General features: G+C 39.1%; 1 protein-coding gene across 1 annotated transcript; it reads right to left on the bottom strand.

Moving 5' to 3' along the window:
- Window positions 1–12,964: 12,964 nt before the first annotated feature.
- On the bottom strand, window positions 12,965–13,904 carry LOC138057204 (uncharacterized). The gene has a single exon (XM_068903261.1). It carries the CDS (start codon window positions 13,902–13,904, stop codon window positions 13,062–13,064), a length of 843 nt encoding a protein of 280 aa, XP_068759362.1. The 3' UTR covers window positions 12,965–13,061.
- Window positions 13,905–14,035: the final 131 nt, after the last annotated feature.

The following is a 14,035-nucleotide window of genomic DNA, read 5'->3' as shown; positions in this document are numbered from 1 at the left end:
GTGTTATCTGTATTTTGAAGCGTTTCACTTATAATTAATCTTGTACCGCTTTGTACATGAGATTGATTTCTGTCAAGGGAGAGAAGGTATAGCTGCGTTTTTTTTTTGTTTAAGCATTGAAATCATCTTCTAAGAAATCTACTTGTACAAAACATGAATTTTTTAGCAGGATCAATAGCCTACTCTCGATATATCAAAATTCAGTCCTAAACAAAACGCATCATCTCGTGACCCCAGGGAATAAACTCATACAAATCCTTATATTTATTCCCCAGAGCCTCGACATGACGCCTTTTGTTTAGGACTGAATTTTAATATATCGAAATTGGTCTGTTATATTGCCAGTGAGTTCTGGTGTAATTATTATGAACTAAGCCATGTCTGATTAAAGTGTTTGAGTTCGGGACTGGCCAAACGGGAATGTTGGCGTTTAAGGAGGCTTCCTACAATAAATTTAGACTATACCATTAGACTTTAGACGGCCACAGTTCTTATATGCAAGCACCTACAGCTTTGAAACTTTAACCAAGTACTAGCGGAAGTTTGAAGTTTGTAAAAATTTAGTTGATATGGCGTTCTAGGTTACTATGGCAACGAGACAGTGACGTCATGGTTTTTGATTTGCAGCAATTTACTCGATCTAAACTTTTGAAATGATACGCAGGGTACTAATCCTGAGGTGTTTGTCTACCGATTTTAAGTTATTCGAGAGAGAAGTTTTTACGCCTAAAATACTCAATTTGTCGTTACTCTTACAATAACTTTCAAAAGAAGCGCTGTTTTTAATATATAGAAGAATCGCTTGTCATATAAGTATTTGAGAGGTATCAAGCTAGCTCTCCGTGAAATTTCATGATATAAACTGCTTTTGATGTCCGTTGACAAACTCTAACGGAAAGCATTATATTTTGCGGAATTTCGTCAAACTTCGTTCCCAGAATGTCTGGCGGTCTAGCTGAAAAGCTGGTCGATGAATTTTTTTTTTTAATTCTGTATTCTGTAATTAAGCATGTTTCCAAATAACTTGCCAAGCGCCGACAGAATGAAGCTTTTTAAGACACTGAAAAAAAATTCCAAAGTTCGGGATATTCTTTGAATCTCCGCTCACGTTTCTACACTCTCTTTGTTTACGCCACTCGAGCTGGCTCTTCCACATTCCAGCATGCAAAACTGGTTCCACTAATGAGTCCAACTATCACTTTGGTCACGCTCGCGTGGTAACGCGTCGTGTTGGAAATCACTTTTCACTTGTTTAGCCTTAAAAATGTATCGCTGTTTCGTTGTCATGGTAACCTAGCACGCCATATCAACCAAATTTTTACAAACTTCAAACTTCCTCTAGTACGTGGTTAAAGTTTCAAAGCTGTAGGTGCTTGCATATAAGAACTGTGGCCGTCTAAAATCTAATGGTATAGGCTAAATTTATTGTAGGAAGCCTCCTTAAACAACAACATCAAACATTGTTTGGTGATCAAACATGCTGGTGTTGAAGTGAGTGGCCGAACGGTTAAACATGTTTGATCTAAAGGCGCCGGCAAACGAGGAAATAATGTTGCGGAAACATTGCTGCTGAAGCAATGTTTTCCCGTTTGCTGGCCCCAGGAAACATTGTTGCGGAAGCAAAAATGTTCTGAATTTGTTCAGAAAACATTTTGCTTCCTCAACAAATGTTTCCTTGTTTGCGCACGGAGGAAACACTTTCGGGAAACATTTGTTTCCGCAACAATGTTTCCTTGTTTGCGGGCGCCTTAACTCGGATCAAACTTCACAAGCAAAGAACTATGGGTCACAATTATGCAAACAACACGTGGATACAAGTGGACGAGTAAGCGTGGTACGCATGCGCGTGCCAAACATGTTTGATACGGCTGACTAAACAAACAAAGTTCGCCCATCAAAAACGATAACAAAAAGAAGGTTTTAAGTTATTTGATCGAATGTTTGATGGCCTTCAAATTTTATCAAACACGATCAAAAAATAGCACCAAACAAGGTGGCCAAACGGTAAATGTTTGGTCACCAAACAATGTTTGATGTTGCTTGGTCGCCAAACATTTCCCGTTTGACCAGGCCCTTAAGCAAGTAGTTTTCTTTGAAGCTTTTATTTGATTAAGAAAATAATGAAGTCCACTTTGAAGAATGTTTTTAGCATTTATATTCAACCTTTTCGTAATAACCGCTTGCGAGACAGCAACTAATTGTAAATATAACGTTGTAGCTTTCAGTGTTTAAAAAAAACTGTTTCGTATATTTTAGTGTATATAAACAAGTATTCACCCTTGTTACTTAATATGTTTGACATCAAAAGAAATGTACCCTGGAATCATTCTGCAGAAGCAATATTGTAGCTTTGGTAGGTATATTATCATCATAATGATATACCAGTGTCGTGAACCTTAAAACGTGATTGACAGTTAAAAGAAATGGATAAAGAAAATGATATACCAGTGTTGTGAACCTTAAAAAGTAATTGAAAGTTAGAACAAATGGAAATAAAGGTCTCATGTAAATGTGTTTGTATACTTTAGTGGTCTGTGTTTATTTCCCTGGGGCCTGGCGTGTAGGGTGGCTGTAAATAGGGATAGGTTCTGGGGGAAGTGACAGTAAATCTTCTTTTGCGAAATGTAGGTATGTTGGCTTTATACAGAGCCTGTTTATCACTGGAAGCTGGAAAAATCATTTGTAAGGCTTGGCTTTGCTCACACTCTGGTTCATCCAAAAAGGATGGTGGCAACCCGTTGCGAAAACCTTAAGCAGCAAATGTTGACAGTCTCAACTCGAACCTCGATCCGCGATCCTCGATGTTTAGAGAATCGAGAATCGAGTTTTGAGATTAGAGAATCGAGAATTGAGAATAGAGTTTTCGAGGGTCAAGTCGAACTTTTGAGGTGAAACATAGCCCCTCGAAAATGAAAGAATGGCGTTAGATAAAAGCGCTTGACAAGCAGCCTCCTTTATTTGCACAACTGACACAAACATATCGAAATATTTTTTCAAACTTCAGTCGATGCTTATTTTTTTAAAATATCCCTCATGTTTTCCTGACTTCAGCGGTTATAACTGCCGAATAAACAGGATAATATTGATAAACCCTAACCCAGATGCTGAGTAAATTAAAGGAAACACATTTATAATAATCACGCAAGCACACAAACTTTATTTACACTCGAATTTAAGCAAATACATACATACATACATTTTCAGGGCCAATGAAACACAACGAAACGGAATTGCAACAACTGTTAAGAATCCCAAATGGCCGGAGGTAAACCTGTTGGTTATTTAAAAGTGCAGCTGGGAAGTTGAACCAGGGACTACCAGGATCAAATTCAACGAGTGGTCAGAGTGGGTCTTGAACCCGGGATCTCCGAATCTCAAGGCAAGCGCCCTAACCACTGGGCCACACCGCCTCCTTGCTAACATCTGCGAGTAATAAATAAACACTTAAATCCTATAATAAAATGAAATTCTGCAATAATTACTACATAGTTAAAGATGAAAAATGAACCGCCACGAAAGGTGCAGCAGTCAGTAACAAATTTAATTTTAAAAGTTGCAGACTTAAATTTACTTAATTCCTGGATTGCGCTAATATCGTTTGCAAGAGAATTCCATAACTTACTAACGTAATACAGCAAGGAATGGAGACCATAACTAGTGGTATTTACTCCAGGTGCTATAAGGAGGTTATCTCCCCGCAAATTATTATGCTACAATTCCGCGATGTGATTAACGTAAAAATATGGGCGGGAGCCAGCCCATGTAAAGCCTTTTATACAAGAATTAAAACATTATATATTTTCTTCTATTAAACAAAGTGGGATGATTTATGCACTCCAGCAAGTCATCATATGTACTATTATTATCACATCATTACTCGGAATACCTGAAAGGTATCCGAGTTATAATCTGTGCAGAATTTAGTTTTCTGTGCAGCAAATGGACAATAGAATTACGAGGCGGTGATTTCATTGGTTAAAAAGCAATGTGCTACACCCCTTTGAGCAATACATTTGACCTCCCTCTGTGACAAAACAACTGCATCAGTAACAAATAGATTAATTAAACACAGCCGCGAAGGAGAAGATGTCCGATAGCGAAACTGAGCGAGAGACTTGAAACAGCCTCTCGCCCTACAGAATTCGATGAAAATCGAATATATAACCTGCAGTGGAGCAACCAAATGATGGGTTCTATGTTGGGGCTTCAGTGTGACTCATTTTATTTCGTTTGCTGATTCAAAGCCCAACTTCCACGAGAGGGCAAATGACGCTATGCGATGCGGCTAAAATGTGAAAATGCTGGATTCTATAGCGCGCCGTTTGTTTCAAAATTATTTACTTGCGTGATGTGTAATGTTTATGCCGTGACGGAAGAATCTACTTTTATATCAATGTAATAAATTATAAGAAATTCTACCTTGATATCAATTTACTACCGTGATGAAGCAATTTCTACCTTAATATCAATTCACAACCGTGATGAAGCAATTTCTACCTTGATATCAATTCACTACCGTGATGTTGCAATTTCTACCTTGATATCAATATTTACTGCCGTGATGAAGCAATTTCTACCTTGATATCAATTCACTACCGTTATGAAACAATTTCTACCTTGATATCAATTCACTACCGTGATGAAGCAATTTCTACCTTGATATGAACTCACTACCGTGATGTTGCAATTTCTACCTTGATATCAATTTACTACCGTGATGAAACAATTTTTACCTTGATATCAATTCACTACCGTGATGTTGCAATTTCTACCTTGATATCAATTCACTACCGTGATGAACGATTTCTACCTTGATATCAATTTACTACCGTGATGAAACAATTTCTACCTTGATATCAATTCACTACCGTGATGTTGCAATTTCTACCTTGATATCAGTTTACTGCCGTGATGAAGCAATTTCTACCTTGATATCAATTTCACTACCGTGATGAAACAATTTCTACCTTGATATCAATTTACTGCCGCGATGAAGCAATTTCTACCTTGATGTCAATTTACTACCGTTATGAAACATCAACCTTAACATCAATATACTACCGTGATAAAACAATTTTTACCTTGATGTCAATTTACTGCCGCGATTTAACAATAGACCATTTCCGAGTTCATGTCTGCCTCCTCTTCAACGCGAGTCCAAGAGCAAACTTTTTGTCATGGTAATTAGTTCCACTCTACATATGAATGAAAACTAATTTTCATAAGAAAAACTTCGCACTTAGACTCTCTTTGAAGAGGAGGCAGACACGAACTCGGAAATAGCCTATTTAACCTTAACATCAATTTACTACCGTGATGAAACAAATTTTACCTTGATGTCAATTTACTGCCGCGATTTAACAATTCAACCTTAACATCAATTTACTACCGTGATGAAACAATTTTTACCTTGATGTCAATTTACTGCCGCGATGAATTCTACCTTGATGTAAATTTTCTACCAGGCACCCCACCTTCAGAGCAGACGTTATTTGTTTGCGAACAGAGGCGAAAACGAGGCGAGCGCGAAGTACGCAAAAAAAATTACGCCTGTTCTGCAGGCTACAAGGCACCAAGTGGTACTTCGAACGGCAAAACAAAGGCTTTTAAATGTACTAGAAAGAAAAAAAACAAGATGCTAGGAAATCCTCAGCAACGTGTATTCAAGAGGATTCGTAACCCGTGGTGTCGCAAAGGATCCAAAATGTACGGAATTCACGTAGTCACGTAGTCCCAGGGTGTCTCTTTTTCCCGCCTCCTTTTTCAAGTAGCAATCGCGTACATCATCTTCTCTTTTTCTTTTTGACATTAGACGTTGTTGTTGCTGACATTGTTTCCAAAAAAAAAGCAGTAGAGAAACGTACAATTTTTAGATTGCTTTCAGTCAACGGTTTTCTTAAATTAAATTTGAAATTTAAGGCCTGTGTTTATTTTTATTGACCTTTGGGGATCAGCTCACCAGGCACAAGCATTCCAGGGATGTCAGTAATATCATTTCATTTCATAATGGAACCCTGATGTAACTGAGGCAGCCATATAGAACAAAGAATTCTGCATAGCGAACTATATTTTTCAGCACTAAAATAGTAAAATGAATGAAAAAGAACCCTGTCACAACAGCATCTTTCTCCAGACCATTACACGTCGTCATATCGGTCATATTGGAGTTGCTCTGTTTATCCCATAATCTGTAAGGGGTAAAAGGCGTGACGATCATTTCCACTGGTTTGCAAGTGTGCACATCCAGAAATGAGATAGGTAGATAGTTTCTGACAGTGGAAGATTGCGTAAAACATTTGAAAACAACATATGTATTTATTGGCGAAAAGCGTATTTTATAAATAATTCGGCTACTTAGACAGTCTTTAATCTCTCCTATTCAAAAAATTACCATCAGTTATCTCAAACTGAAGAGACTACATATTTGATATACGTTGTGAATTGTGAAATTGCTCCGTGGAAAACTTGGGAAATAGTATGTCCGAGTACTAAAGATAAAAATTTCCTAGGCGGCACGAAATCTACCAGAGCACTTGCGTAAAGTACAACTATTTTTACACCATTGCTTGTTACGTGAATAAAGTTTCGTAACATGTACAGGGTGTATTAGGTATAACTAAAAGTGAACTGCTCTAATAAAGGTCAAAAAATTTGTCTTGGACCTGGAAGAGCTGATCACTATCCTGCGACACGTGCTTGGTTCCTCGTCCTCTGCATCACAACAAAATCGTCCGCTCTTGCCGTCTTTGCATCAGCCTTCTTCCTCCGGACGGTTTGTCCCTTACGGCAGGCGAAAAAAAAGGGAACCTAAATCATACGACATGAAGGTAGTTGTAATTGACTTTATTCGTGACTTAATTTAGAAGAATGTATTTTAACATGGAAACGATTACTGGTATAGTAATATGTAAATGTAGGCCAGCCTGAAAGCGTAGCTCCTGAGCCGGGTTGTTCAGAGCCCGATTTACCTCGCCCCGGCAGGGAAAGGTAGAATTTTGATTTGGGTTTTTTTTTTACTTTGCGGTGAGGTTTTCTGTATATTGTTTGGCCTCCTGTTTTTAGTTTTAACAATTACCATATACACAAATCAAAGCAGCGAAAGACAGTGGTATGGAAGAAACTAATTATAAATCGATTAATATTTAATACTCGGTTAGCGTTTACCGGCTTCCGAACAACCCGGCCCTGTTTCCAATAAGTCAACCTGACATGCGCTCGAGATCCAATGGAAAAACCAGTTCTTGGACAGTGGTCAATTTAAAGCTGGTAAAGCCAGTTAATTTAGAGCTGTAAACTTGAGCCCGCGGTATGGTCACATGATACTGGCCAGCGGATACCTCGCATTGACAGGTGTCAATTGATCATAATATGGATGTCCAATATCATAGAAGTACACGGTAAACCATGGCTGCATGTCTCTGTCAACCTATTATTTGTAGTATGGCCGCCATGTTGCGCGACTCCGTCGTCGTCGTGCGTACGCGCCCACGAGCAATACGGAGAATTACCTGATACTTTGTGCGGGTGGGTCGAGGATTCGCGCGACGCAATTTATGGCACGTAGGTAGATATCTACTCCGAAATTTGAACTATTCGATAAAGGATCGATTTCTCCAGTAAGGATTGCAAGTTGTTCTTTATTCGGAAGGCAATTTGGTTCTAACAAAGTCACGATGTTATTTTCATCATTGTCAGCTGCACCCATAGCCAGACTGCCACTTTCCACACCATAGACGGTTAAATCAGGATTCCTAATGTCTTGAACAGCAGTGTACCCACCATAATCGTCACTTAACACTCCAGCTATCCATATCTGGTAAGGAGATTGGTTCCCTTCTGTACTTACACCATGATGGTTCCAGCCTAGCCGAAATTCCTCTAAAGCTCGTTTCAGCCTTGGAAGAAACACATAGTGAAGGCAGAAAACGTCCGTATCATTAGAAAGGTCTAGAAGCCCTTCGTTCTCCATAACATTGAAAACTGTATAGAAGCTACACAGGCAACATCGTGTGGTGTTTCTATGCAACCTCTCTATGCTCTGATTGTGGACAGATGAATCTTGTATATGATATCCACGATTTCGGCCCCTCCTTGACTCCAGAAATCTCCCCAATTCGATGTTTTCGCCCCCATAATCAGAGCGAACACGCGACGGAATTCCGTATCTTCTGGTGCTGTCGAGAAAGCTCGACAGTACCGTTTCTGCTCGATTATTTGTTGCACATTTCAGAAATACAACAAGTCTTGAATACCCATCAATCCCACCATCAACGACAAACCCCCAGCGAATGAGTTTATGGAGTCCATCTATATGCCAAAGAGCGTTTGGCCCAGGAACATCATACTGGTATCTGGAGTGCATAGCCCGCCAACGGAGAGCAGTGTTGATCGGGTCAATGCGACGAATAATGTCTCTTACGCGATGTCGAGGAACATGTATACCTCTAGAAAGAAGGATACCCATGACCATTCTCTCCCCACAATTTACAAATTGCGCTTTTATGCCAGACACTTGTTGTTCAAGATCAACTTCGGAAATACTTGAAAATCGACTTTCTAGAAAATTAAAATTAACTTCTTTTAGTCGTCGCCATAGGGTTGTACTTGACACACATAACGTGTAGCAGATCCTTGTCCAGGTAAATTGCCAGCTTCGAAGATAATCCATTTGAGTTAGGTTAATGACTAGCCTGGGCCTCCTGACACAATCATTACGACTCACGAGGATTTCAGAAAATGTCGAAGAGCTATAGGCGGTGGAGTCAACTGAAAATAACTGTCATCAATCAGGCATTGAATTGATTTGCTCAGTCGCTTGACGTTCACTCGTATATTTTCAGAAACAGACGTATCCACGTGGACGTCTGCAGTGGGAGGTAGGTATCATCGAGTTTGGATTCGAGTTCGAGTTCGAGTTGGACTTCGAGTTGGACTTCGAGGTAGGGTTCGAGTTGGACTTCGAGTTGGACTTCGAGTTGGACTTCGAGTTGCCCTTCGAGTTAACAATTAAAACGCAAGTATATAATTGATAATAATGTATAATTATTATTTATTATTAATGTTAATAAGCAAAGAGATGTATAAGCTGGGTGAAGAACAGGAATTTGGGGCAATATTGGGATTTTTAATTTTTTTTTTATGTGGTTTAAGTGATAAAATTGCTGACACATTAAAATATAGAGCAGGGATATAGGTTTTCAACAATGTGTGGTACTTTTTGTCACTGCGAATGAATAATAACAAATTGTCAATATTTGGGTCGTGGCCCATATATTTACTAATAGACGATTTCATATTATTCAGAATTAAAAATTGTTTATTTTTCTACAAACTGCTCTGTCACTGTAATCTAAACTGTAATCTGCTACGTAGACAATAGTTGCCGGTTTTTCTACTTATAACCGAGGAAACTATAGGGGAAGTGAACCTCACTTTTTAACCGTAACTTTCATGTTGATTATTTTTTTGGACGAGATCTGGAAAAGGTTTTGAAAGGTCCTTTCACATCAAAATTGGAAAACAGGTAACTGTCTTCTTTTTTCCTCCAGCTTCTCAGCATTCCAGAATCTCGCCGCTCCTGCGGTCTAGATTTCGCCTTCCGGACCCCGAGTACGGACCGTTCCGAAATTTCCAACTTTCCCAACGTTTCAAGCTTTTTGTTGCACCGTAAAACAAAGTAAAATATAAACATTTAACACAGAGTCAAACAAGTAAGGATTCCGGTAGCTCAATTTTGGAACAAAATGTCAAACGCTCGCGTACGCCACATTTGCATAGGCTCTTTGCTGGGCTATAACTTGAAGAATACTAGACGTGGAAAGAGGATATTGAGTGAGTTTATACTACAATTTGAATTTTCGGAGAATTTAGAGGATTTCTATGGAAAATGTTGCTGGAGAGCAAGGTCTTTCTCTTCAACAACTTTTTCAATACAAATTTAACCTAATTTTTTTAAAAATTCAAGCCGTCATAAAAGTCTTTCTTTAATGCCAGGGGCCTCAAACTTGGCCATCTTGATATTTTTGACATGCTTTTTCCATTTCCGGCATTCTCTAATTTATAGCCCACAATTTCATGAAAAGTAGGTCACGTGATGGTCTAGCTGTATAGGGCCTGTTAAAATTTAAACACAAAAGTTGCTTTCAAAATAATACCCTACCCCTCTTTTCCTTTTTGGGGGGAGGGGGGTTTATTTTTATAGTCAACTTTAACTCGAACTCCAACTCGAAGCGCAACTCGAAGTCCAACTCGAAGTCCAACTCGAAGTCCAACTCGAAGTCCAACTCGAGGTCCAACTCGAAGTCCAACTCGAAGTCCAACTCGAACTCCAACTCGAACCCTAACTCGAAGTCCAACTCGAAGTCCAACTCGAACTCGAACTCGAACTCGAACTCGAGTCCAAACTCGATGGTTCGGGATTCCCGTCTGCAGTTAAGCTCCAATAGGCCACTTGCATAGCCAATTTCAGAAACGTGAGGAAGCTGGGGATGAATTGCGACACGCAGCGCAAACTGGGATCGTTTGGGTAGACACAAACATCAGTGTAATATGGCGGCGAATATGAATTCAATGAGCTTTTGTGAATCAGAAAAAGAAAACGAGCCTATCTCTCTAGATAACATCCCAATTTCTGAGGAAGATATTCCAGGTGTTCACCAGAGGAATGTAAAGTTAAACAACTTCAAAGATGGCTTTTGTGTCGAGGAGCGAAGACTACGGGGAAGAAAGAAGATTTGATTCAGAGGTTAGGAGTGAAGACACTATGCTATGTACACTTAATGTAACGAATCCTGTAGAATTTTAGGTTTGGCATATACATATTGAGCACTTCCCCGGTAAAACCTCCTTCGATAATAACCATTTGCTACATCCCTAGCTTTAATCATTTCTCCTTGGTTACTTAATTTTTGTCTCAGGGTTAAAGATTACATTAGTCGTGGCCTTCACCTGAGGAAGCTTCAAGATCCAGATGGAGGCTTAAATGTAGCAAAAAAGAAGGAAAAACTTGGTGTTCTCGGGGAAATCATGCCAGCGACACTTCCTTCGAGTTTTCCATCTGACGGGTTTTCAGAAAATTTAAGCATCCTTCCAGAAATTAATTACGGAGTCATTTGGAGATATATGATTGAAACGTGTGATGCCAAGAAACAACTTTCAACGAACGGCGAAGCCCCTTGTGAAAGGCTTCAATTTCTTTAAGTCGGGGCATGTGTTGTCCATCAAATGTCAAAAACTGAATGACCACTTTTATGTTAAAAGTCAGGTACTTCCCTCCATGAAGAAGAGCAAGGCATACAGCTGTTTCATAGTTATGGATTCACTTGGCCAAGTAGTCAAAGCCTACGACGGATGTCCGGCAGGTATTGATGGACGTTGTAATCATGTGGCAGCAACTTTGTTTGCCCTGGAGCAATATTTTAAATTCCAGGCAAGAGAAGCAGACACAGTATCTTGTACATCAAAACCATGCCAATGAGCAAGATTGAAAATGTACCAATTTCTCACTGCAAGTTTACGAAACATGTGCATGGGAAGGCTAAAATTGAAAAGGAACCCCCTCCCAGTGAGCCCACACACTCACAAGCAGCATCGATCAGCTGAGCACAAGTTCTTAAACAACACAAGGCTTTGTAACTATCTTCATATGGTAAAGGGAACCGAACTGAAATCTGGAAAAAAAATAGGTTTAAGTCTCCTGTTGCCACAGAAAACTGAAAAAGAAACAGTAACTGCTTTATTGCAGGACCATGACTACATCACCATGGATCGAAGTCAAGTTCAGTCTGACATGTCACTTTTCAGTTTTCAGATTTCTCCCATCAAGGTACATCCCCCAAGCCTGGATGACATTCGCACAAAAGCAAACCAAATAAAACAGAGGCTCTTTTTAAGTCAGAATGAGATTACAGAACTTGAAAGGAAAACTAAGGGAAAATCTGAAACTGATGAGTGGAATTTGCACCGGAAGTACCGAATTACTGCTTCCAAGTGTCATCGTGTTGCTACTTTAAAGGAAAGCACATCTCCCAGTAAAGCAGTACAGGAAATTCTCCAATACAAACAGCAGTGTCAAACCTCTAAAATGAAAGAGGGTTTGAGAAGAGAAAAACAAATTATCAATGAGTACAGAAACAGAAGGGAAAAGATATACATTGTCAAGTTGTTCCTTCTGGTTTGATTGTAAGTGCAACCCATGGATTTCTTGCTGCTAGCCCTGATGGAATTGTTACTGACCCCTCTGAAATTCCCAGTGAAGGTTTAGTGGAGGTGAAACTGATTTTTTTAGACTGTAATGAAACATTGCTTGATTGTGCTAAGAGAAAGCGCATAGTTGTTTTGAACGAGGAAAGCCCATTAGGAATAGCTATTAATAAACAACACAAATATTACTATCAAGTTCAACAACAAATGTTTACTAGTAATAAAGAATGGACAGTTTTTCTCATCAAGGTGCTGTTGAACAGCCAGACAAAACTTTCAAACTTGGTAATGACATATTGGCAGTCAAAGTCACATTTAATGCTGAATTTTGGTCACCAGTGTTGAGTCAGCTGGATTCTTTTTTTGCAAAGTATGTCACAACAGAACTGGCATACCCAAGGATTAAGTATGGGCTACAGAGATTAAGGTTGCCATAATAAATTTATTTGCAGATTATTTATTTCATTGGCACAAGGATAAAGAGTTGCTTTCATTGTATTTTGCAAGGTTAACATTGGTGTGGCTTGAGTACCAACTGATAAAAACAATGTTCAACAGAACTTTCCTGATTACACTTTCTTGTTTGTTTGCCACTTGCAGGGCAGCCTAGCAATTATTATTTTGTCTATTTCTATTTTTTGGTTATTCTAAAGAAACTGTTGAGCTGTGTTGGTGGGTTAATATAAAACACAGAATTATCTATGACCAACATAGTTAATGGGGTAAGTTAACCATCACCGATGCTTTCTTGTGGTGGTTAGCGTGCCTGTTCAAATATGTTGGTCATAGCCAATTTTGTGTTGTACATGTCATCAGTGTATTTATTGAACATAATGAACACTTTTTCAAAGTATAACCTTCTAATCTATCAAAGGAGGCTGAAAGTTAGTGAGGCCTCCAACCACAAAAAATATCTCACTCGCAACAGGAGCTAAAAGGATAGGTAGGCACCTGTCAAAAATGTGCCAATTCTTGATTCGTTCAATTCCCCTTTCCACATGAATTCTGTGGCTGGCGATCTTCTTATTGTGTTGTGTCTCCTGTATTGTAAACTGGCTGCTCCCTTTTAAAAATGCTGGAATGGTTAAAGTAACTCCATATTTGGCCAGGTCATCTTGTATATCGAACCCTTTATCGGCCATTACATCATCTCCAGGGGAAAGCAATTTGTACAGTCCACTGGCCATTGTGAGCTCTTTGTCGGAAATGCTACCAGTATACAACTCACTCATGAATGACACCACTCCCAAAGGACTAATTCCTACCAGTCCTTTCATGGTCGTTGTTCCTTTGTATGATGAGTAACAGGCCGAATTGAGGTCAAGGGCTGAAGGGGACTGCATACGAAACTCCACAGCATCAATGATAACAACTGTTTTGGGATAGAGGTCTTTAAAAATTTTGGGCATTTTCTCCTGCAACAAGCTTCTTCTTGGGAAAGACACAAACCCTTCAAACTCTTTGCGTATAAAATGTATCCAGGCATGGAAAATAGTAGACACCGTGGACTGTGAAATTCCAAATCTGTGACCAAGATCTTTCTCAAACAGTCCAAGACGGAGTCTCATCATCACTAGGGTAAACTCTTCAAATATGGAAAGAGATTTTCGTCTTACAATGATACTCTCCTCCCCGTCTTTCTTTTTATACTGACCATAAATAATTCCAGAAGCTGAATCCTTTATCATGTTATAGCACAACATAAAGGTATCCCAATTTGGGAATCCCGTATTAAATGCAATATTGCTATCTTCCTTGTACTTAGTTATATCAAATACAGGGTGATTTAATTTGTAATTGTCCTGTCGTAGAGACTTATTTTCAATTTTAACAG

Source organism: Montipora capricornis, chromosome 7 (assembly GCF_036669925.1).
Source record: "Montipora capricornis isolate CH-2021 chromosome 7, ASM3666992v2, whole genome shotgun sequence".
Classification (NCBI taxonomy): Eukaryota; Metazoa; Cnidaria; class Anthozoa; order Scleractinia; family Acroporidae; genus Montipora; species Montipora capricornis.
The sequence above is the reverse complement of the archived record's forward strand: the minus strand, read 5'-3'. Positions and strand labels throughout refer to the sequence as shown.